This window comes from Centruroides vittatus, unplaced genomic scaffold (assembly GCF_030686945.1).
Source record: "Centruroides vittatus isolate TY-2023 unplaced genomic scaffold, ASM3068694v2 contig_3370, whole genome shotgun sequence".
In the NCBI taxonomy this organism is placed as follows: domain Eukaryota; kingdom Metazoa; phylum Arthropoda; class Arachnida; order Scorpiones; family Buthidae; genus Centruroides; species Centruroides vittatus.
In genome coordinates, this window is record NW_027122162.1 from 1 (window position 1) to 25,208 (window position 25,208).

The 25,208-nt window shown below is 30.7% G+C and overlaps 1 protein-coding gene across 1 annotated transcript; it reads right to left on the reverse strand.

Moving 5' to 3' along the window:
• Window positions 1-730: 730 nt before the first annotated feature.
• Window positions 731-22,645, reverse strand: LOC136974060 (cytochrome P450 3A9-like; the record flags this gene model as incomplete). The annotated part of the gene is made up of 11 exons (XM_067268829.1): window positions 22,564-22,645; window positions 18,753-18,849; window positions 17,400-17,452; window positions 14,749-14,842; window positions 14,430-14,546; window positions 14,236-14,324; window positions 9,585-9,730; window positions 9,350-9,468; window positions 2,769-2,892; window positions 2,528-2,688; window positions 731-819 (listed from the first exon to the last, which is right to left on the reverse strand). Coding segments are annotated over exons 1-11 (1,163 nt in total), but the record flags the coding sequence as incomplete, so codon positions are not given.
• Between the last annotated feature and the right edge of the window lie 2,563 nt (window positions 22,646-25,208).

Here is a 25,208-nt window from a genome sequence, read left to right on the forward strand (position 1 = left end):
CCTATAAATTCCTACTGTTGTCTGTGTCTTTCTTTCCTTAATCTCGAGAACGGAGTTAGATAGGTGTAATCAGAGACCTATTTATGAAAATCTCATGCAAACCGAAGTCACGTTATTTCAATTCAAAAATTTTCCCCTGAAAGCTGTTAGATAGATGACTAGCATGATTCTATTGTCTATATGACTCTAGCATGACTTTTCGTTTAGAAAAGTATGATGTAAAGGAGCAAGCCACTACTAATTTGAGATGGAAATCATTTATTTTAAATCAAATAAATTAAAAATATGATTAAATATTACAGCCAAGCATTGAGGCAATGTCACAATAAATAATTGCTCGTTACTTTTACTTTTAATTAACTGATTACCTAGTATTAATAACTATTAAATATTATAATATATAATATTACTGTATATTAATAAATTTTTGTTATTTAAATTGAGTTAACATCTTTAAACACGGATTCGTGGATGTCATTTATATTACGTGAATGTCAATTAACGCGGTTTTTATTAATTAATTTGATTTAAATTCAACTATGGCGAGTACCGATCAACTATCTTTAAGTATAGGGAGTTGATCGTCTGTGTCTCGCTGGACACATACAATCGAGTTATTGTATGGAAACCAGGACAAATATGAGTTCAAAACTTTGTTCGTGAACCGAACTGTTCGAAATCCGAGGTTTGACTGTATAAGCTAAGTATGAAATAAAAATATTATTCTTACATTACACCTGGATTGTGTATTCGCAAAGTTTCATTTAATACTGCATCGAGATAAGTCATTTTAGCGACAATATCGAAATCCATGTCACCCTGAAATTTATAATTTCATTAATTTTTCATTAAAAAAATAAAATAAAAGGCAGTAACAAATGTTATATTGGTAGATATTATTATTGATTTCTTTCTATACATTATATTAACAATTTTCTCTTCGCTCGCCGGATAGGCCAAGGGATTACTTTACTGCTCTGGAGATCAGAATAAAATCCGGGCCGCTCTATAAACTTGCCGAATTTGATAGACTGATGTCTTTCCCGAGTAATTCGAATCCTTCCATCGGTTGGAGTTTATAAAAGGCCCTCTTAGTGCACATAGGGCGGAATGGTTTAAAGAGAGTTTACTTTATTAAAATGATCGAATATCGAAAAAGAACTGGTACAGTATAGCCGCAGATTAAGGATAGTCGACAGCTGATCGTTTAGGCGTGTTCGAAGCACTCTCACCGGTAACAGACAGTACCATGCATTTTTTTGGAGAGTTCATTCAGTGAAGATCATATATGACTACATTTGACTAAATATATGTAATTGTTTGTCTTCTACTTTTATTAGTAATTAATAAAAAATATATATTTTGAAGTGTATAAAGTAGATACATATTTTCTGTCAATAGGCTGTAGATGAAAGATATTGTTAATTAATACGAATGACATTGACTTTAGCGTTTATAGCACTTTAGAACGGTTCAAAGTTTCATAACAAACCATAAACAATTATGCGTTTCAAATTTAAATTACTAAATAAAACTCATTAAAACTTATATCCTAGAGAACTTTCGGCATTTAAAAATATAAAATCTGATATTAATCAAAGTGAATGATTTTATACTACGGTTTAATTCACGTAATTGACTAGTAAAATCTGCCTTCTTGATTTTAAAATTACTGTGCATAAAATTTTAATAAATTTTTATTATTCATAATTAAAACATATGTTTAGGATTTCAAGAGTTGGTAAAATTAAATTACATAATTATAGTTGACATTCTGATAATTTATATAATAACAGAAACGGATAAATCAAGGTTGCTTAGTTTTATAAATGTTAGAGTCAATGTCACTAGTATTAACAATATCTTTTATTTATAGCCTATTAACAGAAAATAATATGTATTGTACCACCCTTATTTTCAAATTAATTAATGATAGTGTTTTGCTTGTTTTACTATTGACCATTATGATGTATAAAAATTACTAGAATCGAAATTTTGAAGGAGTGAACGGGAACAGGTAACAGCTAACATATTCTAATAAAATATCATGTATCCACCAGTTAGTTACCTGTGAGGACACTATGATTCTAATACCGGCTACATTAGATCGGTCATCTAGTCATTAGTCTGTGAGTAAGCTAAACGAAATTCTATCAGTTTTATTAAAAGAAATAAAAAAATTTAATAATTTTAAAATTGAAGATATTAATAATATGACGAAATTTGTCAAATTATAAATATGCTTTAATTTTCATGTTGCGAAACTACATGTTTCATCCATTTAATTGACTTCAATTGCAAATAACTTGACCTAATCAATGAATAGTGCAAATCTTTTAAATAATCAATTATTTTTCCTTTCTATTCCTAAAAAATTTAAATTTGAAGTTCTAAATTCATTTGAAGGAACGCGCTTTTAGTCGAGTCAGTTGGATAAGTAGTTTTAATTTAGAATTAAATAAATGAAACATCAAGAATATATTTAAAATCTATGTAGTAGAAAACAATAAGAAAAAAGTATGTTTACATGTTTTTCCCAGGTTTCATCAATTTCTCTCAACAATTTTTCTTGGCATTCTGGATTTAATGCCATTTCATAGCAAAAGAATGTCAAGGTTGCTGTTGTTGGGTCGTGACCACCGACAATGAAAAGAACACTCTGAGAAACAATTTCGTTGAGTGTCATTGCTAAAACATAATACATTAAAAATATTAATGAAATAAATCATCAACAAGAATTAATATAAGACAAGGAAAAAAATCAATACTTTTGTGTTTAGGTTGAACTTTGTAATTATTTATTTCATCCTCTACTTCTTTCAAGTCTTCGGCGGTGTTTTCAAGTACTCCTTCTTGAGCGTCCATCATTAACTGAAGAAAATCGTTTCCTCTCTATAAAAAATATTAAATATCTCAATTTCTTATCTAATCAATATCAAACAAATAATTATTTAACTTCAAAATGATTTTGCTGTATTACCCAAATGATTTACAATTGAAATATTTTAATTACGCATTCAATAAATTAAGTTATAGTCAATGTACAACTAAAGTACTAATCGTTCGAATTAAAGCAACTAAATGTGTTCTTGCAAAATTCTTTGTTAATATTTTACATGCATTTATAAATCATAATTTGTAGACTATTTTATTTATATGAAAATGTGAAATATAAATACATTTATGTTTTACACTTGCTCACACATGTAGTTATAACATATGCTGCAATATAAATAATTGTTTCACTTACAGGACAAAAAGTTCACTAAAAAAGTGAATAATTCTGCTATGCAAATGTGCAGATGAATGAATTCATGCGTTACGTAACTTAATGCATATTAATAATATTTGCATAACAGCATATAGTACGTGCAAAAAATTAAATTAACTATAGAAAGCGAAATTCAGAAGGCTTAGTAAATGCCAATGTACTGTACATATATCATATACATGTTTTAATAAAGAACATTGGGCAATAAGCTCTTACACATGTAAATTACTGCCGCCTCGGAATACACGTGTTGCAAAGTTTCCAGAAAATGTTTAATAGCACAAAAATTGTACAATTAGTAGCAAACTAATTCAACAATTTAGGAGCAATTGCAGGGAAACTTGTGCTAAAAAAAGCATTCTTCGATAATATGACATTATTAGATAATTTATTGTATCATCTAGCAGGTAAGCCCGGCATTGTCCGGGCAAAAATAAATACAAACATTAAGATTATTAGATTATTTCGTATTTCTACCCCTTCTATTATATTATAACTCATTATAGAATTTGATGCAAAATATGTACAAAGGCTATCTTACGTAACGGTTTAGAGCACAAAGTGACCAATCTAACTCATTTTAAAAATTCTTTAAATTGTGTACAGCAGGGAAATAAAGAACTTTCAACATGCGTTACATTAGTCACTTGGTGTGATAAAGCCTTACGTAAGATAACCTTTATAGTTATATAAATCAAATACTATTATATAACAAATATTAAAAAGAAAACCATATAAAGAGTTTAGTTATTTTAGCCTACTACTGTACTATTAATATTTGACAAGTGCTCTGTGTTGAATAGGTTGTGTTGGCCCCCCACATAATCGAAGTTGCTAACTTTAACGGCCGAATGACTTGATATAAGACTTATTTAAATAAAGATATCTTATAAAAATGCGAGAATAATTGCTTTTATGTGATCTCCAAACAAAAAAAAAAAAAAAAAAAAAAAAAAAAATTGGTGAAACCAGGTTGAAAAAGTGAAGCTCAGCGAAAACATATAAGTAAAGGAAAGTTTTGAAAGTTGTGGCATAAGCATACTGGAAGCAGATTTGACAGAATGACTCAATATGTCAATAAAATGCACATTACACAGACTGCAACTGCAGGAAATTTTGGATAAGTCAATGTTGCTGCCATGACAATAAATAGGAAAAATAAACATTGGTGCAGAAAAAGACTTCCAGCTCTATACTGTGGTTTAAAATCGTTGAACGTATCGTACATTAATTTGGCTGAATTTTATAACATCTTTCAGTAGTATCAGTAGGAAGTTTGGGGCAATGGATTTATGAGTTAATAAGGGAGATGAAATCAGGGAAGGGACAGGATGTCCAAGTTTCCTAGTAGTTAAGTATGTTCTCGTAAAAATCACATTTATGGAAAAATTATTAAAATTCATTTGATTTATTTGGTTACGGCAAAAAACACGTGAGCGATCTGCCAAGGAGGATGCTTCCCTGAAAGACTTTCATGCAAAGCTGGTCCCTATTTAGGTGTTATTAAAGTAAGGAAAACCCGAAAACACCATCTGGCTAGTGCGTTGACCATGCGCGAACCCACGACCAACTATCGGTGTTCAGAGGTTTTATCCACTCGATTACTGGAAGGTACAGTACTCATTGGACTGCAATCTGAAAAATTGTAGACCTATATATTCCCACTGTTGTCTGTCTGTTTATGTCCTTTTTCAATCTCGAGAAATGATGAGAAAGAGAGATGAACATCGAGACCAGATGTGGAAAGCATAAGATCAGCGGAACCAGATTTAATATATAAAAATTTCTGATTTGCAACGCAAGGTACATTATTTCAATTCAAATATGTTTTTTCCGAACAGATACATAACCAACACAGCTGTACCGCCAACAGGAATAGTAGTATATCATACTATTCCCAAGGGCGAAACGCCTATTTCGCGCTATATAATTGTTGCAGTAATACAGTGAATAAATTATACAATTTTTAAAAATTATACTTAGTTTATTATTTTGTTAAATTTTTGCCAATAGATGGTGCTATGTGTAAAGTCAGAAAATCGAAAGTAAATAAATATTAACTAATTTATAGAAATCGAATCGATATTTTTGTGTGGCATGTGGGCATTATCTAACTTAGAAATACCTGAATGTAGCTACCGGCTTTCGTAGCAATTGGTCGAACGGCCTAGGAGTGTGTAGTGTAAGGAGACCAGATTTTAACATTGGTAAAGCGGGACAAAATTCACGGGGGAGTGAGAGGGGGAGGGGTTGTCTTGTTTTAAAAAATTGTTCTAAAGGAACAAAATTTTATCATAAAAAAACGCAAAAATTGTATTTGTATTTTTTAAAATTTCAACATATGTAAAATTTAAAAATATAATAAATATATATACTATTATAAATTTTTAAAAACTGTTTATTCTTTTACATATTTCTCATTTGAATAATTTTTTTTTGTAAATTCTTATCGTTGTTTAAAATGTCATATAATTTTTCACAAGAATTTATTAAATTATATTTTACACATAATATTGCTTTTATAGTCTCAACACTTAATTGTGATTTGTCGGATGTCCACACTTTATTCACGGTAAAAAAACGCTTTCAGTCAGGGCATTTGTTCCTGGTAAGGACAGTGTGTATTCCACAATATTTAATGCGTTACTGTATGAAACGTGGTTTGTTTCAAAATGATAAAATATTTCTAGCCATTTGTTTTCTGTTGAGATTTTTGCCGATGCCCAAGATTAAATTTTTTTCTTATCAATATATTTTTTTAATAATGATTTTTCAATAAAAAGACCATTTTCGGAAATATTGCTATCTGGAAAATGTTGACTAATGTAACCGAATGATTTTTGCACATCTTCCCAATTAAGTTCTTGTTAACATGACCCAATGAAAATATTCAATATCATTGTAATGTACCGTCCATTCTTCTAAATAATCTAAGCAGTTACTATAGAATTTTTTGACGTGATTCATGAAATCTGTGCGATTTATTGCACCTTGTTCTTCTAACTGACTTATACTATTACGGATGATTAATGAAAGAAAATTATTTTCTAACCGCTCTTGACACTGAAATTTAAAATTTTTAATTTCGTTTGCTACCGAAATTTTGTCACCTGCAATAAATTTTACAGCATTTTGAAAAACAGCTGCTTGATTGTGTACAAACTCTAGCCAAATTTTTGAAGATTCTTTTTCAAAAAACTTTTCTAAAATTTTAGAACATTTATCCGGTGATAGAAAGTAAGATTTCAAAGGATCATATATTTTCAAAATTCGTTCAATAGCTGGCAAAAGAGCTAACCAGCGCGTTTTACTATGTCCAAGTATTTTCTGATATTCGACTTCCGCAATTTCACAAAATTCTTTAAGACTTTTAACATGCACAGTGTATATATAGAAATATGAATATATTTTAATAATAATATTTTCCACATCTACGAGCAACAAGTCGGCAGCTGTTTAGAATAGCGTTGTGTATTATGTGCGTAGCACAACCAACACCAATAATGTTTTGACTTGTAATTTTTCTATCCTTATGATTAGATGCGACAGAATATATGGAAATAAAATTGTTTTTTTCTAGATTTTTTTAAAAAGTTCTGACAATGCATCTGGGGAAAGCACATTACACACAATTGCCTCGGATTTTGTTCTTAGCACAGGCAAATTTTTTGTTGAATAACATTTTGATAACTTGTGATGAAGCTTTAGGTCCATTGACCTAAAGCTACGGTTGTGATTAATAGCATGAAAAGATATAAGTCCTTCTGCCAATGCTAATTGCTTTTATTCGTCTCTATAAGTTGTTTTTCAAAAAAAGTCCTGTATTTTTGAGGAAGATGCAGCAATATTTAAATACCTTTTATGTTTCTGTGTCTCCAAATGCTTTGAAATATCATTCTTCCCACCGTTCAAAATAGAAAATTCACCATTACATTTCTCACATTTTACGATGTGATCGCTTTTGGTTTTCTTAATAAACGGAAATTCACTTCTTAGATTATCGTTGTACTTGCATTCTCTTTTCTTGCTCATTATGTTAAATAACAAAAAATACTATAATTTAAAATTATATTATATTGTAATTTTTCGTTCGTCTTATCTTGTCAGAGTCCCAGGAAAGAATGCCTGCTGTTCACACACACAGCCCTCAGGATCCCATTCCTCTCTTTTGTTCTAAAGGGATTAGTTACCACCACCCAAGTAGGAAGGGTTAGGAAGGAAATTTCTACAAAGGACAAACAATAGACAAAACAAAGAAAGGAAAATATACAAAAATTAGAACAAAATATATATCTAATATGGCGTACAGCCACAATACGAAACGGTCTTTACCGAATCTTAAACATAAGACGTAAGTTTATGACACATAATTGACAAAAATTTAATCTGTCCAAAAAGTCGGGACTTTTTTAAATCGCCGCGGAAAGCGGGACAAATTGTTAAAAATCGGGAATGTCCCACGTCTGGTCACCTTACTATAGTGAAGAAACAAACAAACATTTTCATTTATATATATGTTACAGTAAAAACCCGTTTTTAGTTAAAATGCGTTTTAACTAGTTGAAACTAGTTTTTACTGGATGTCATTTGTTATAACTAGAATTTACTGCTAGTCAAAAATGAATTTGAGTTAAAACTAGTTTTAACTAGAAAAAACGTGTTTTAACAAAATGGCTTAGTAAAAACTGTTTCGACCAAGGTCATTCAGCTAACACGTTCCTATAGTGTATGATGAATTTCGTATCGCTTTAACCCTTTTCTCCCGACATCTTGTTTACGTTTATTTTGCGATCCCTCCTAAGGCAATATAGGTCAGTCAGGCGATATTATGTTAAAAATTCACCAAAAATCAAATTATCATTATATCTATATGAAAAAAAATCACTTACATTTATTAATATCTTTAGTTTAAAATACAATATTTGTCAATACATTTTATTAGAAAAATTTATTAGAAAAAAATAATATATATCAGAACTGACACACAAACTTGATAATATGTATGATTTTGTGAAAATTAACATTGTCTAGTTACATAGTTGTTTGCTGGCACTGAGCCAGAAAGACGTAAAATATTGTTTTGTACATTTCGATATAACACTTATGCATGTATGTTTATTCGTTGTGAAATTATCGCACATTATATCAAACTTTTGTTTGAAATCAAAATTTTATACTGCTATCAACTAATATAATGAATTATTATATTTTATTCACTTCATATCGAACGAGATTATATCTGTTGTTAATAAATTTTACAAAAATCGATATTTACCAAAGTAACGATGAATCGGCACCCTCGAAGTTTTCCTTAAAAAGCCAGGGTACCGATCGATCGGTGCCTTTATGGACAAAGGGTTAATTAATGTTAATAACACAGATGTGTGACCAATATTTTCAATAAATATCGTATTAAATAATACAAATGTTTTAATCTCAATCATCACTTTATTTAATTCCCCAAACATATTTATGTAGCTAAAATTAGTTTTAACTAATGTTAAAAGTTAAAACTAGTTTTATCTAAAATCAAAACATGTACAGCAGTAAATTCTAGTTTTAACTAGACAAAACGGGTTATAACAATGACATCCAGTAAAAACTAGTTTCAACTAGTTAAAACGCGTTTGTCACTAAAAACGGGTTTTTACTGTAACATATATATAGATTAAGACAATTAGTTTAATATTAGCGTATATATTGATAAATATTAAATTTAAACATGTTTATTCTAATAAACTTAACGTAAAATTACAGCAAAGTTTGTACTTTGAAGATTAAAGCAATAAAAAAAAATTAATTTGCATATTTTATGAATTTTAAGAAGATTTAAAGACTTATCGTGGCAAATCAACAAAACCGAAATCTTTAATGAAATATTCCTTGTTAATTACACCGTTTTAGTAAGTATTTTAAAATGAGGTGCACATTTAACAAAGGACATTTTAAAATATGTAGAAAAAATCGATGCGAAATTTTTAAACCAATAAATCATATTTGCATTATATAAGAAAAAGGATGAACGTATTTTATAAAATTTACTTTAAATATTTCAAAAGACATGTTAATTGTTCTTACAACTTTCTTTTGTTTTCTCTCTTCCAAGATTTTCAAAACGACATTACGGAAGTATTCTAATACTTTCCTCGGGAAAATTTCCAATTTTAAGTAGCGAATAAGTTTCGGTGCAACTAAAACTATTAATTGAAAATTATATTTATGAAAAAAATCTTATTTATTTTTAAAAGAGTAAAATATAAATAAGTAAGCACATAATCGAAGTATTTTTTATAACACTAAAATGAATACTTACACGCAAAAAGGGTTAGTTTTGACATATTTCTATTTGAAATCATTCGAGCATTCTCCACAAATTCGGTGTTTTGATTTTCCTGTGCATTCACTTTCGTAGCAAATGCAGTTGATGCAGTGACGTCGACAGTAAATGCACTTATTAACCTTTAAAAGATTTAATAATTATCATGTAATCAGTGAATTTTATAAATGATGATTATACGGTATAATACAATAAACTTTTCCATTTGTGATAAATATATATTTTTTTATTATTATTATTTATAAAATTGCCGAATTTTTTCGTGGCTTTTCTTAAGTATATGTGTTTGATATTATGTATTACAAACTACATTTCTCGAAACGAATGTGAAAATTTGAACCCGACAGAACCAAACGCTAGCAATAAAATGTTTTATTATTTGGTTCCCACGCAGAAAACATGAATCATGAGGAACAACACTCAAATAACGCTGGTTGGTGAAAAAGCAAAACGTGACCCGAGACGATAAAAGGGCGACGAGAGAGGAAAAGGGGTCGGTTACGTAGTGTCCCTTGGCTAGTGTGTGCGCATCCAGACGGCGAACAAAAGGAATACTTTGCCGAGGATACTTTGACCTAGAGGAAGGACTGATTCGGACCACGAGGTATGACTTCCCCAAATTCGTGTAAACTCTCCCTCCGCGCATCCAAACATAGGCGACAGTAGCTCGCTCTATTGTAACTTTAGCATTTAGTCTTAATAAATTGTTGTTGTTTTTATACGTTGTTCATGTCCTTTATTCGGGTATCGTCACCGCCGCTCTATCGTCGGACCCATCAACTTCCTCCACTCGCGTAACGCGTGACGCGTAACGAATCAGACCCGCCAACTTGACGTGGGCAGGTCTCACCGACCTGTTAGCCGACAAAAAGGGAGGTGCGACTCCGTCCACCTCCCGGCACTCACACGAATCTCAATTTGTGACGCAGCGTGTATTTCTTACACGTATTGTTTGGTTTGTTTAATGTGATATAAGGAAAGTCGTTTGTATTTATTATTGCACTAATTTTGCTTTTAGTTAAAAATTGATGGAATATCTTAAAAATATTTTAATTTAATAAATTATAAATACAAATCTAGTATTTTTATCGATTCTAATACACCATTGCTTGTGAAAAACAATTTAAGAGAAAGAATGAAGGAAAGTTTTACAATCTACAAGGTGGACGGCAGGACAGTAAAAACATCCAGAAATTTTTCAGCCATATCCTTTTCTACCAGATCATTAGTTTAGCAGTTTTATTCGCGCCGATATACTTTAAGTAAAATACAGTACTTTTCTATCAGTACAATAAAAAAAATGTCGGCGTGTAGCTGTGTAATAACAATTTTTGCCCGCAGTAGAATATAGGCTAGTGCCGAACCGTCATGCAAATTTTCAATAAATTTTCCGAGTAGTGTTTTTCATATTGTTAGTTACTATACATGAAGATTGATTCTTGACATTCACGGCAAGAACATGTTTTGGAAAATGGCAATTGACAGTGCGAACGTGTTCTCTTGGTTGTTATTCTAAAACTGATCATAAAGGGAAGGCAATTAGAAGTCAAACGAAGCAAATTCCCAAACTCAGAAAATATGAGCTTTGTTAGGAAAACATCACTATGTTAAAGTTAGACTAGGGTCACTCGCCGCTCTCACATTTTGTCAGGAGGATGCGGTTAGTGGTGACAAACACAGAGACTTACACTGTTTACAAATTAAAATTAAAATTCACTGTATTTTGCACTTGTAGCAAAATATCTCAGTCCAGATTTGCATAACGTTTTACAGATTTGTATTAAATCTATTAATCAAATTAGAGCCCACCCTCTTAAATCAAGATTGTTTTCCAAACTTTGTGAGAAAAATGACGAATTAACAAACCAGTTACTTTTACACACCGAAGTCAGATGGTTATCTAGAGGTGCATGTTTACAAAGGCTCGTTGAGTTGTTTGATTCTACGATAGAATTTCTTAACGAAATAAATTCTGTTTTAAGTGATGAACTGCAAAAACATAAGAACCACATTTTTTACTTAGCGGACTTATTTGTAAAATTTAATGATGTTCAAACAAGGCTCCAAGGTAAAGATGTGACAATTATTCAAGCTCAAACAATTTTTTTAGGTTTTCAAGTTAAATTAAACTTGTTTAAATCTTCATTGTTACGTAAAGATTTTCAGTACTTTCCAAATCTAAGACAATTGCAAATAATAGATGAAGACTTGGAAATATATACAAATCATCTTCAAAAATTGAGCTATGATTTTAAAGTGCGTTTTGCAGATTTAGAAAATATTGATATTCCAGAATGGATTATGGCGCCATTTTCCGCTCAAATCGAAAACGTCGACATCAACCTGCAAGATAAACTTATAGAATTATTAGCAGACCTTGAAGCAAGAACGCTTTATAAAAATTTAACTTTAAGCAATTTCTGGACGAATGTAAACATAACAAAAAAATACACCAAACTTTGTGATATTGTAAATCCTCTTATGTTGGCATTTCCAAGTTCATATATGGTCGAAGCTGGTTTTAGCCATGTTAATTCCATCTTAACCAAACAGAGAAATAAGTTAAATGTGGAACTTCGAGGCGATTTAAGACTAAAGCTAACAAATTTTGACCCAAATATTGCTAATCTTGCAAAGGAACATCAAGCTCACCCGTCTCACTGATTGTGAGTTACAAATAAATGTAAAGTTTGTAAAATTAAAGGAAATGCATGGTAAGATCGTTTCTCGTTTTTTTTTTTTGCTCATACACTTGCACTTGTAATAAAACTTTTCGAAAGGGGTCAATGCGAGGTTTCGGAAAGTTGTTGGGGGTCGACAATCAAAAAAGTTTGGCGACCCCTGGCCTACGGCCTCGCGTCTCGAAGGTTTATGCATTACTTAAAAGCCGTGAACACGACGAAAAAATTTTACTCGTCATAAAACGATAAATAGGTTGCATTTTTATGAATAAAAATTTGACAGTTTCATAAAATCCGTCTTCTTGCGCCACCAGAGGGCCTTTAAACAGTAGGCAGTGTTAGTGCTGGTCAGTAGTAGTCTAAATTCAAAACGAACGGTTGTTTCTTGAAAATTTGATCACGATTTAAACACAGTACAGTACTATTTTTCGATTATCCGGATTTCTCCTTATCCGGACTACCTTCATCCCCAATTAGTCCGGATAATCGAGGTTCTACTGTAGATGTTAGAAGACGATGGATCTTCGGATATGCCGATCTCTCAGAAAGAATGCCTGCACCTTCTATGGAACCGCTGATGGAGGGAACAGCGAGGAAGTCAGGTTGCTTTGTCGGCCCTTATCAAAGAGAGTACAATTTATGATGAATACAATACAATTGTGTATTCTTGCTGAGAAAAGACTGTTCATCTTTTTAGTGGAAAAAACTCGTGGTCCTGTGGTCAATCTCTCGGGAAGAAAATAACCGCAGAAAAGCGGTCATTTTTCGGCGGTGTTGAACCGCAGAAAAGAACCCTGTATCTTTGGTACATGAATTTTTATATAATTTCTTTCCGAAATTTGTATTCTTATTAGTTACGATCCTTCCTCTTTCCTCTCCCGATTGGTTCCTGTTCGGTCGTTAGTGGTTGAATTTGGCACACTTCCAACACCCGATGCTGAATCCGACTTTCCCCAAAGTGTTATTGCCCAAAGTTTATTTACGACTTCATCGGAGTCCGAAATTAATAAAAAAAATTTTCCTTCCCGTTCGGGGAAGACGCAGTCGACTAAAAGATTTCACTTTGCTATTTGATGCAAGAAAGCACTTTCCATTGTTTTCCTTGCGTATAATGGCGAGAGAAAGTAGATTTTCCTTCTTCCTATGTATCAGTTAAAACCTGCTGGTACCAAACGGACATCATTGTCCATCGTTATAGCCAAGAAAAACCGTCTAGAAACATCTGAAACACCCATATGTGTGACCTTTCCAACTCCACCGAATGGTTAAAAGACACATATGCAGCCGCAGGACACATGCATAATGTACTGTACTACGATTAAAAATTTTTAAAGCTAATCGAATGTATTAGCTGCTAAGCTTCGCCCCTGTGGGTGAATCTTAACAACAGCTTAACAATGCATTCAAGTGTCGATAGATGGGAATGAGTGTAATCGTAGTATTATGCAAACATCTGTTGGTGTTTTCTAGTAATTTTTATATTATAGTAATGTTGCAATTACACCCGCCGCCATCTATCGACACCTGGATGCATTGTTAAGCTCTGCACACCGGAAAACAAGCAAATGGGTTTTAGAATTATGCAAACGAACGAGTTAACATACGCATAACACAGTTCGGACAGAATTTTCACTTCGAATTTCGAGGTAACCGAATTCCTTAACGCGTAGCTTAATCCTCTATATCCCCGGCCGAGACAAAAGTACAGTTACGAACTAACGTGATTTCGAACTCTCCGAGTTCGAATTAACAAGGATTTCCTGTACTGGGCATTTACACTGAAGTAATTACATAAAACTTTAAACATCAATTTATTGAAAACTTCCATTTTGTGCTATATCAGCTTAATCTATTCATGTCTTCAATTATTTTATGAATTCGTTAACTGTTAAAATTAATAATATATTTGGGGGTATTAAAGCAAGGATAATAAAATAAATTCATACTCTTTGCAATTAAAGTTGTCTCCTTTTTCAGCGTTTTGAATGAAACGTGCGGCTAACGATTCTGCACATTTTTTAACTAAATTTGCCATCTGTAAACAAAAATTTCAATTGAAATGTTTAGAAATAATTTTCCATGTTTTAATAAATGAATTAATTATCACAGTTTACATCATATTAATAAAAATTGCTTTTACTTTTCTCATTCTGCTACTGGTAAATGTCGGACTCATCAAATTTCTTACTCTTTTCCAATCTTCATCAACAAGTACACTAACCATACGGTTAAAAATTTCATCTCCAAAATCAAACTTCTATAAAAAGTAAGAAAGTTTCATTATTTCTGATAAATCTATTGAATGCATAACGATATACATTCAAAGTCGCCTTATAAATACTAAACACACAAAACTATTTGTAAAACTTTTAGTCAAAATATAAGCTATTCACGAATTTAAAAAATAAATTTTCAATAATTATAAACATTAATTATTTTCAATTATCAATGCATCTTACCCCTCTATTACGGAAAGTTGGAAAGTCTTTTACAAGGATGTATTTAATCAGTTCTGGTTTAGATATCCATAAATTGGGCGATGGCACGCATGTTCTAGAATCAGAATTTCGATGTGAGAAATAATTTATAAAATTCATATACTATAATGATATACAATTAAAAGGATATGAAATAGTTAATTACATCGTAGTTTTTTTCGAAATTTTATATATATTACACAAAAACAATGCCGAGTATAACATAATTCATTGAGTTAATTTAAAAATGTTTGTCAATTTACTATTTTACTGAACTTCGGAAAATATGTATATCATCTACATAATTCTCAATTTTAATGTATCATGTATTTTTAATATTCTTACTTAATTTTTTATTATATTTATAATATTTATTGTTAACTAACAATAATTATTGTTAATGTACAGTACTGTACAATTTTATGTTATTCATTAAGGGTAATTATCAATGATCCTTTGTTATCTCAATTATAAACAAGTTACTGGCTGAAGCTGATACAGAAAATTTTATTTCTAATAACGTAGAAATTGTAAAAATGTTACAGCTTACATTTAGAATCTCTTATCCTGCAATGTAAGTGTGTGTGTGTGTGTGTTTTTTTTTTTTATTTCAAGCACATTGAAAATGCCGAAATCTGCATGTGGTGCAAAGAGGAAAAATCCACACAAAAACCGCGTATGGTTTTAATTCTTCTGTTCAAATGACGTACAATTTCCTTGTTAGAATTTAATTGAATTAATTCTCATTAGACTGTAGAAACTTCCTTAATAAAGCGTTTAATTTTGTCTTCTTTTAAAAAGTTTACCCGGTAGTACTTGTTGATTCTTTTGCCCGACTAATATGGAGGCTGTTTAAAAGAAGTTAAGATAGGTATGTTATGCTCTTTTATATATATATATATACTTTATGTCGGTATTAGTATTATAAAGAAAATATAATTTTATTTTGTCTTAAATATTGTCGGCTGTAACATCATTGTTTGTTTTAATACAAAGTTTTTATATATAGGTTATAGAGTGTTGTAAACCTGCTGAGGGTTTACAACACTCTATAACAGGGGTGGCCAACTTTAGTGCACATAAGATCTACTTTTTATCGTAAAAATGTGTCGCGATCGACTTGTTGTCATAGGCATGGTCTAAGTGGGGAGGGGGAAGTGTGAAATACATATTATGTTTATACACTGTTTCAGTACGAAGTGCACTCACTGCTTATGAGTCGAGTCATAACTGCATGCATACAGTTGCGTTCAGTTACAAATATAATACATTAAGTCAAGACATCGCTAGCGATCGTCCAAAATTGGCTTGGCGATCGACCGGTCGATCGCGGTCGACTTGTTGGCCACCCCTGCTCTATAACATTCGCGACTGCCGCCAAATACTAAACGCAATACGCACGCGCATCTCAGTTACGAGTGCTGATTGGCTAGCGTATTTTGGATGATCAATCCTCAACGTATTATCACCACTTTGCCTGACTAGATAATAGCAGTATTCATAATGACCGGTCAATTTGATAAATTATTGAAATTTATTACAATGCCTGAGTTTGTTGGTCATTATTCATAACGCCCGTATTAATCACTTTGTCCATAACATATATATGTACAGTACACATAAATGTATGTATATTGTTTAAAATAAATAAATAATAAATAATTTGATTTTTGATTACATGCACATATATATTATATTATATTATAGGGGTGCAACATATAATTAGTTTCGTCTTAGGGGTACGCGATGCAAAAGGTTTAGAGATCACTGCTCTAGATAAAACAGTTTTCAAACACCAATTACATCATTATAACATCAAACTGTATTCAGTGAAACGAGAATAAGTTTTACGACATACTTTACCAAAATAAATGAAAATATATTTTAAAATATTTACAGTGCAATGGGCCGCATAAAAAATAAGTGGTCCGCGGGTTGGACATCCCTGATCTAAACACTTGTTGAAATAAATACTGTACAGCCAAACCTGTTTTTATGCGGTCTTTTTCTGTGCGATATTTATTTGTGCGGTATAGTTGGCGACTAGTCTCGTGCGATTCGTCATGTCTCACGTTGACTTATTATAGCTAAATAAACTTATTATAGCATAAATAAACTTATAGTAATATTATTGCATGAATATGCGAAAAATGAAATAATTTACTTTTTAAGTCAACAAAACACCACCTGGACAAAAATATGTAAAACAGACGATAGACAAGACGATGCAGTCAAGTGCTGACATCTGTTGTCAATAAATTCTATTTCGTACGGTTTTGAGTTATTTTCTATGTGAGACTTCTTTTATGCGGTCCCTATTGACCACATAAAAAAATATTTTTTTTAATTGTGTTGCGAAAACTATTTTTTATAGCCCCTCGTGAAGTTTCGTGCGATTTTTTTTATGCGTTTTTTTTAATGCGGTCCCTATCCCCCGCATAAAAACAGGTTTGACTGTATAACATGTTGAAACTTTTTAAAATAAATTAGTTTAGAGAGATGACAGAAAAATAATTGTTTTTAAAAACATTTAATTTTACGTTTAATTAATAATATACAAATCCAAATAATTTCAATTGAATAATTGATGTTTTTTTAATGATTAAAAAAAATGAATTAAAAAATTGACTCACCCAAATATTTTACCGTAATTTTTATAATTAGCAAGAACAACCTCGTGAAACGGCTGAAAAAGATTTATGCATGAGCTTATAAAAAGATATTAAACAATAGAAAATATATTTGTTTTACATACAAAAAAGTAATTACTATGCAGGTACTTATTTTTAGCGAATAGTTAAAATTGTTCATCACAGAAGAATGATAAATCAATATGTTGTGATAATTCTGTTTAATTTAACAGTAGGTAGCAAGTTATTAAAAACTAAAAGTAGTAATTAAATTTAAAAATAATAAAATAATGATTAGGCTAAAAGTCTGGCCTTCACACCAAAACTGAAACTAAAACTAAATTTAAAAATAGAATCAAAATTAATTAATTAATTAAAATTAAAAGCAAATCAATAGAAACATATTTTGTGGATGTGTGTGGATAAAGTACTTTTCCGTCTTGATTGATTTGGTTATATTTCAAATGACAGAATTGTTACTCTATTTATAGCACTTTGAAAAGTGCTATAATTTCAAAAGTATTCGTTTCGGTTTGCGTTTACAGAGCATTTTGCTTTTAAATTAATTAATATATATATACAGTCAAACCTGTTTTTATGCGGTGGATAGGGACCGCATAAAAAAAATCGCACGAAACTTCACGAGTGGCTATAAAAAATAGTTTTCTCAACACAATTAAAAAATATTTTTTATGCGGTCAATAGGGGCCGCATAAAATAAGTCTCACATAGAAAATAACTCAAAACCGTACGAAATAACTAGGAATTGCTTTTTTAAACGAAATCATGACGAGGCTTGGCAGCTACTTGGAATCTCGCCAAACCTTTTGGAATCTGATTTAGAAAATACGTAAATAATACAGTACATTTAGCTTCAATTTACGCTTTGAAATGAATCTTATCTTAATGGTCCAGGAATGTGAAAGCACTTTGAAGGTTTAATTAACGTAATTAAAACACACGTAGAATTTATTGACAATAGATGTCAGCACTTGACTGCATCGATTTGTCTATCGTCTGTTTTACATATTTTTGTCCAGGTGGTGTTTTGTTGACTTAAAAAATAAATTATTTCATTTTTCGCATATTCATGCAATAATATTACTATAATAGGTTCATTTATGCTATAATAGTTTATTTAGCTATAATAAGTCAACGTGAGACATGACAAAACGCATGAGACTAGTCGCCAACTATACCGCACAAAAAAAACCGCACAAATAAAAAATCGCATTAAAAAATCGCACAAAAAAACCGCACAAAATTAAAAATTCGCATTAAAAAAATCGCACAGAAAAAGACCGCATTAAAACAGGTTTGACTGTATATTATATATATATATATATAAGTATTTACCTTTCTCAAAGCTGTTATCGTTCCTGTTAAAAATTGAAGCTTTGTCTGTGATTCAACTCCTTGTTTTTTCCAGTAACTAAATTTTTTTTCCACGTAACTGTAATAAATAACATAAATAAGACAGATCATTACGTAAAATTAAATGTAAATGTAAATAAGACAAATTACATATGTTATTATGCAATACGCATAATTTTAAATAAGGAAATATGCAGTTTATTTAAAATTCTATTAAAAATATCTCTTTTAAAAAATAAAATATACGAAAGTATTAAATTATTTTTGATTAATTTAATTAATATTTTAACTGATAATAATGTAATGAAATTATACAGTAAATTTTACAGCATAGAAAACACTAAAAGATATACGATATATTTTATTTAAAAATAAATAAAATATTCTTAGCTTTATTTAATTTCTAAACTATAATCCAAATTAAATATTAAAGTCATTGACGTAACTATAATAATCTTAAAAGATTTATTGAACCGTATTATTTTTATTCTATAGCACATTTTCATGTTAAAGTGAAAAGCAATTATATTTCAACATTTGTGGAAATAACGAAGCAAAACTTTAGATTTCAATAAATTTTCATGTTATTTGACAAAACTAATATTTAAGATAAGAGAATAAAGGATTCTACATCAGTTAATTATTAGAAACAGTACATTTTCTAAATAAAAATATTTTTCACATAGATATGCTTTTGCATTATTTTTAATAATGTCATCATTACTTTACTTAATGAATAAAAAAGCAAGAGAGAGGTTTGATATTGTTAATAATTGTAACGTTTTTTTAAAATTACACAATTCCTTTTCAAATCATTCCTAAAATATAATTACTAAATAGTAGGATATTTTTAAAGAAGAGAGATATTCTACTATACAGTCAAACCTGTTTTTATGCGGGGGATAGGGACCGCATTAAAAAAGACGCATTAAAAAAAAATCGCACGAAACTTCACGAATGGCTGTAAAAAATAGTTTTCGCAACACAATTAAAAAAATATTTTTTTTATGCGGTCAACAGGGACCGCATAAAAAAAGTCTCACATAGAAAATAACTCAAAACCGTACGAAATAAAATTTATTGACAACAGATGTCAGCACTTGACTGCATCGTCTGGTCTATCGTCTGTTTTACATATTTTTGTCCAGGTGGTGTTTTGTTGACTTAAAAACTAAATTATTTCATTTTTTCGCATATTCATGCAATAATATTACTATAATAAGTGCATTTATGCTATAATAAGTTTATTTAGCTATAATAAGTCAACGTGAGACATGACGAATCGCACGAGACTAGTCGCCAACTACACCGCACAAATAAAAAAATCGCACAAAATAACCGCATAAATTAAAAATTCGCATTAAAAAAATCGCACAAATAAAAATCGCACATAAAAAGAGCGCATAAAAACAGGTTTGACTGTATTTAAATCTGTTGTCAACGATGTTAACAATTAGAAGTCTTATTTAACCTTATATAAATTAAATATTTCTTTTATATACTAGATAAACATGTTTATTAATTTTGAAATTTTAATCCGTTTCGATTCTATTTCCTAAAAATTAGCTTTTTAGTATTTGCAATTCATTTCCGTTTCAATTCAATTATTAACACACTTATAACAAGAAAAAAAAAACTGAATTACTGAAGAACGTGTAAGAAAGTTGGTCCTGTACAAATAAAATATTTAAAATTAAATAGAAGTTCGCATATAGTTGATCCCTGCCTCCTGCCTCTAAGATTTCCTTATCTGGTCTCGTATTTCATCTGTTTAATTCCGTTCTAGAGATTAAAGAAAGACAGCAAACGGACAAAAGGCAATGGAAATTTACAGGTTTACAATTTTTTCAAATTGCAGCCCGAAAACTTAATAAATATACAAAACATTTTATAACAATTCTTTCAATTTCTGCAAAAATACTGTTGCTTGTGTCGGATGATTTTAAATGTTTAACCAAGTATTTTTTATGGTTACTTAATTCTCTTTATAAAACCTTCTTCTATAATTTTAATGAAATAAATTATTTTAAATTCCAGCCAAGATTGGTGTCAGAAAGCCATACAGATGTAAAACTTACATGCCCAAACTAAAAAGACGTTTAAGAGAGAATAGTCGACAGTTTGTGCGTACCTTGCAAGCGACTTGGTCACGTCTTCCGAAAACTGCGATAAATAAACTTGTACTACCGATTCAATGACAGGATTAGCTAAAGAAGTTAGTCCAACGAAAGGAAAACAGGATGGTATTTAATGTTAGAATGGAAACGTTAAACATTGAGACAATGACTGGAAAGAGCAGAGAGTTAGTGCACTTGACGCAATGAAGGCTGAAGGTCTACGTCTGCAGGAAACTAGTTGGAAAGATGGTAAAGCAATGACAGCTATAAACTGTTCTCTGGAGGAGCAGATTAAAAATAGGAATGGAGTAGGCATTATAGTCGACAAGGAATTAAGAAATGGTGTTTTTGAGATAATTAGAAAAATTTACGGGATTATGAGTGTGAAGATGTAAACAATAGTATGTATGCTCACCAAAAGGGATGCGGGAGAAAGAAAAGGATGACTTCTGGGTGAAATTAGATAAAATGATAATGAAAATACCAGAGAGAGAGAGGTTGATCATTAGGATAATGCAAATGGACATATGAGGAGATGTAAAGGAGAGGAATGAAAAGTACAATACATGGTGGAGGGCGTACAGGCGAGAGAAATAGAGAGGGAGATAGAATATTGCAATAGGCATAGCGTTTTACCTGGCAATAGTCAACACTTACTTCAGGAAGGAAAATCAGCTTATAATACACGTCGTACAAAAGTGGGGATAGGATATGCCAGATTGAGATAGTTTGGACATGTAGAAAGAAGTGAGGATTACGTTGGAAAGAATTGGCAGAGGTTGGAAGTGATAGGAGGAGAAAGCTGGAAAGACCGAATCTGACAAAGTGGCAGAGGAGTTGAGTAGAGAGGAGGGGAGAAGACAGATTAAAGATGAGAATGCTGGCTCTATATAAACATGGGAAAAACAAAGACAGAAGAAATAATATCAAACATTGTTCTAAATCTCACAAACGCATAATAATTACATAAACGTAATAAAAGCCATATTTAGGGCGTATACATTAATTATAAATAAAAATTAATTAATAAACTAAGTTCTAATTTAATAAAATATTTAAGAAATAGAACTTTGCATGCGTGTATCTAACATTTTCGTGATTGATTATTATATCGAAGTTCCATGATTACAAAAGACCTTCAAACTGGTTTTTTACAATCTCTGAATTGCATTGTCTTGTTATCAGATATCGAATTATATTCAGCGATAGTAATGTTAAACAGCTTTTTTTACAATTAAAACAGATATTTACCTTTTAAATTTCTGTTATCGCTAAAATAGATTATTAACAATCGTCATAATTCATATCGAATACAATGAAACAAATATTCGTTTATAGTTTTTAAAATTTAAAATATTTAAAAGCTTTATGAACATAATAAGAGTAAATATAAAGTAACAGTCAAATATTTTCATTTTCAGAAACTGAATATTTTATATTAAAATTTAAAAATATTTTAATCGTAACTTTGAATTGCATTGAAGTAACGACAAAAACAACGTTAATATGTCTTTGACTTGTAGATAATTCTGATTTATAGTAGTACTTAAACTAACACAAATTACATACAATACAATTATTATTTAATAATTTGCTAATTTAATTTATTGGTAACTATTTAAATAATATTGTAGATCTTACTATACACTATAAAGAACATTGACTCGTACACTTACATATAAAAAAGAATGACAACCATAGAAACTAGAATAAGCCAATTTGGTAGACTAAACCCAAATCCGACATCCATGTTGGCTGTTGGAGTTGACTAAAACTTTATCAAAGTCATTCTTATTAAGTACGTCATTCGTTTAATATCGCATCGCAGTTGCGTCATGGTTGGCAAGCTGAAAAAGTATTTCTCGTTTTACAAGTTTAGAACACGTTTTATAATATATTATAGTTTAATCTAAATTATTATATTATTTATTATTATTATCAATACTATTATTATGAACTCGTCAAAAATATATACTTTATGAAATAAAAAATATATATTTAGCTCCAGATAACTCATCTCGCAGATATTTATTAAATAAATATTGTACTCCTTCACACCTCTAATGACAGCAGCGCGATTTTATAGACAAGACATAGTCTCGTCAATAAACTGATACAGAATATAGTAAATAAATATAATAAATATATATATTCATAAGCAAAATTATATGTGCATAACATCGGGTTATTTTATTTAAAATCAAATTTTCTTTAAATCAAAAATGTATCTGTAATTGTCCATATTTAGTTCAAATTATTTTAACTTAGAAAATAGCGGGGGCATTGGGCAGGTTTCTAAAGGAAATTATCGTGCCACTTTTAAATGAAAATTAAGACTTAGTGTTAATTGCTTTTCCTATGTAAATAAAAATCATTAATTTTAAAAATGTTTTATTGGAACCTGTTACTATTTTAAGAAATAACAATATTTTATTTAATTCACAAAAAATATACACGAAAAGACAGGTTAAGTGTCAAGTAATATGGCTGCAGAATGTTTACAAACATAACTTTAAATCACGTGATTTTTCGCGTAAATTTGTGCCGCAAAATTAAAATGTTGAAAAACACTGGCCTAGACGTTTGTGTGTCAAATAACGTACGAATATCAGCAGTGGGAAGTGTTTCTTGGAATTTTTACTTTATAAACAAAAATAATTTGCGTAATAGTCTTGACATAAATAGCAATATTCTCTTTATATTTTGTTTATTGAAATATAGTTTGTAAGTTTGCTTTTTCAAAATTTCAAAGGTTAAGCTTACTGTTGACAAACGTATACGGGACTAATCTGAATTGAAATATGAGAACAGCAAATTAATTTACCATTCTTACTTCAATCAGCAAGCTTTTCGCTTGATGGCGTAATTTAGAATGGTTTAAGCACTGCTGCATCCGATCTTTTGCAGATTAATTGTGAAAAATACAACATTACCCAGCATGTAAATACCGCCATTCAATCACAAAAACCTGAAAAATGTAGAAGTGCAACAAGTACCTAAAACTATTTTAAATTCGACAAAAATTCGACGCTATTTTTGGCAAAAATACTGCTGTAGGTACATATCTGAAGAATGTACCTACAGCACTCCAGGATATCAACGATACAAAAAAATCAACGATACAAAAAAATGTTGACCAAGTATATAGAAACTGTATTGACAAATACAGAAACAAATTGGAAATAATTACCGTATATCTCGGCGGATAAGACGACCATCAGATAAGACGAGGTATAAATTTTCGTCAAAGTTTTATGGTTTTAGCTTATATCTGTCCTATAAGACGACCCCCAAACTATCAACGGCCTATGAATTTAGTTTAGATCAACGATCATCATCTGAATAATAATACTGTATAGTGTATACGGAATTATGTCCTATTTGTAATTTTTCGAATAAACAAATTTTATTTTCTTGCATCTGGCAGCACTGCCTTGCGCTTGTTGCGAACATTCGCACTGATTCGGGCATTCGAGTAATGACTGACTGTTCACAAAAACATTCTATGGGCTATTCTATTTTGTGCACAAACCCAACTCTCTTCTAGTAAATAATTACGGTTTGTCTGTCTTTTTATAATGATTTTAATTTATATAAATTTCAATCTAATTTTTTTTTTGTATCTGTCGTATAAGACGATCCCGGATTTTGGGGGTTATTTTTTTATGATTCAACTATCGTCTTATCCGCCGGGATATACAGTATATATGGTTTAACGTCTATGAAACTACAGGTTTGTGCTGCCGGTATATCGCCCATTTAATAACTGCTATATTAAATGATAATTCACTACTCATGTCTTTTTAATAGCTCCAAGCAGTGAACTCAGATAAATAACAATACAATTACGAGATTTTCTCACGACGGATTCACAAACATCTTATCAAATCCCGTGTCAAATGATAGATATTGTTAATTGTTAATGCTTTTGTTATTGTTGCTTATATGTTGAAAGCAGCGGCACCCGCAGACTGTGAAAACGGGGATATAAGTTATAGAAACGGTCGTCGTATATTGTGCAAGGTGCTTCAAACTCTATGATTCAACATCGGATCAACACTCCCACGAGGTGGAGTAGGTTGCACTCTGGGCTAGTGTGGTCTTGAAAACAAGGAATGGGATTTTGGTCAACATACGAAGAAGTTGCATAGGTAATTGGATAAATATCTTTCACTCGTTTCTTTTATATTTGCAGAATAAGCTAGAAGTCACGAATTTTATGTTGTTTGGAGTCCCTTAGAGATTACGAAAAGGATAACCAAGACGAAAAAGAGAGACATGCCCCAAGTACCCCGATGTACCGGCGCCACTGGTTAAAAGC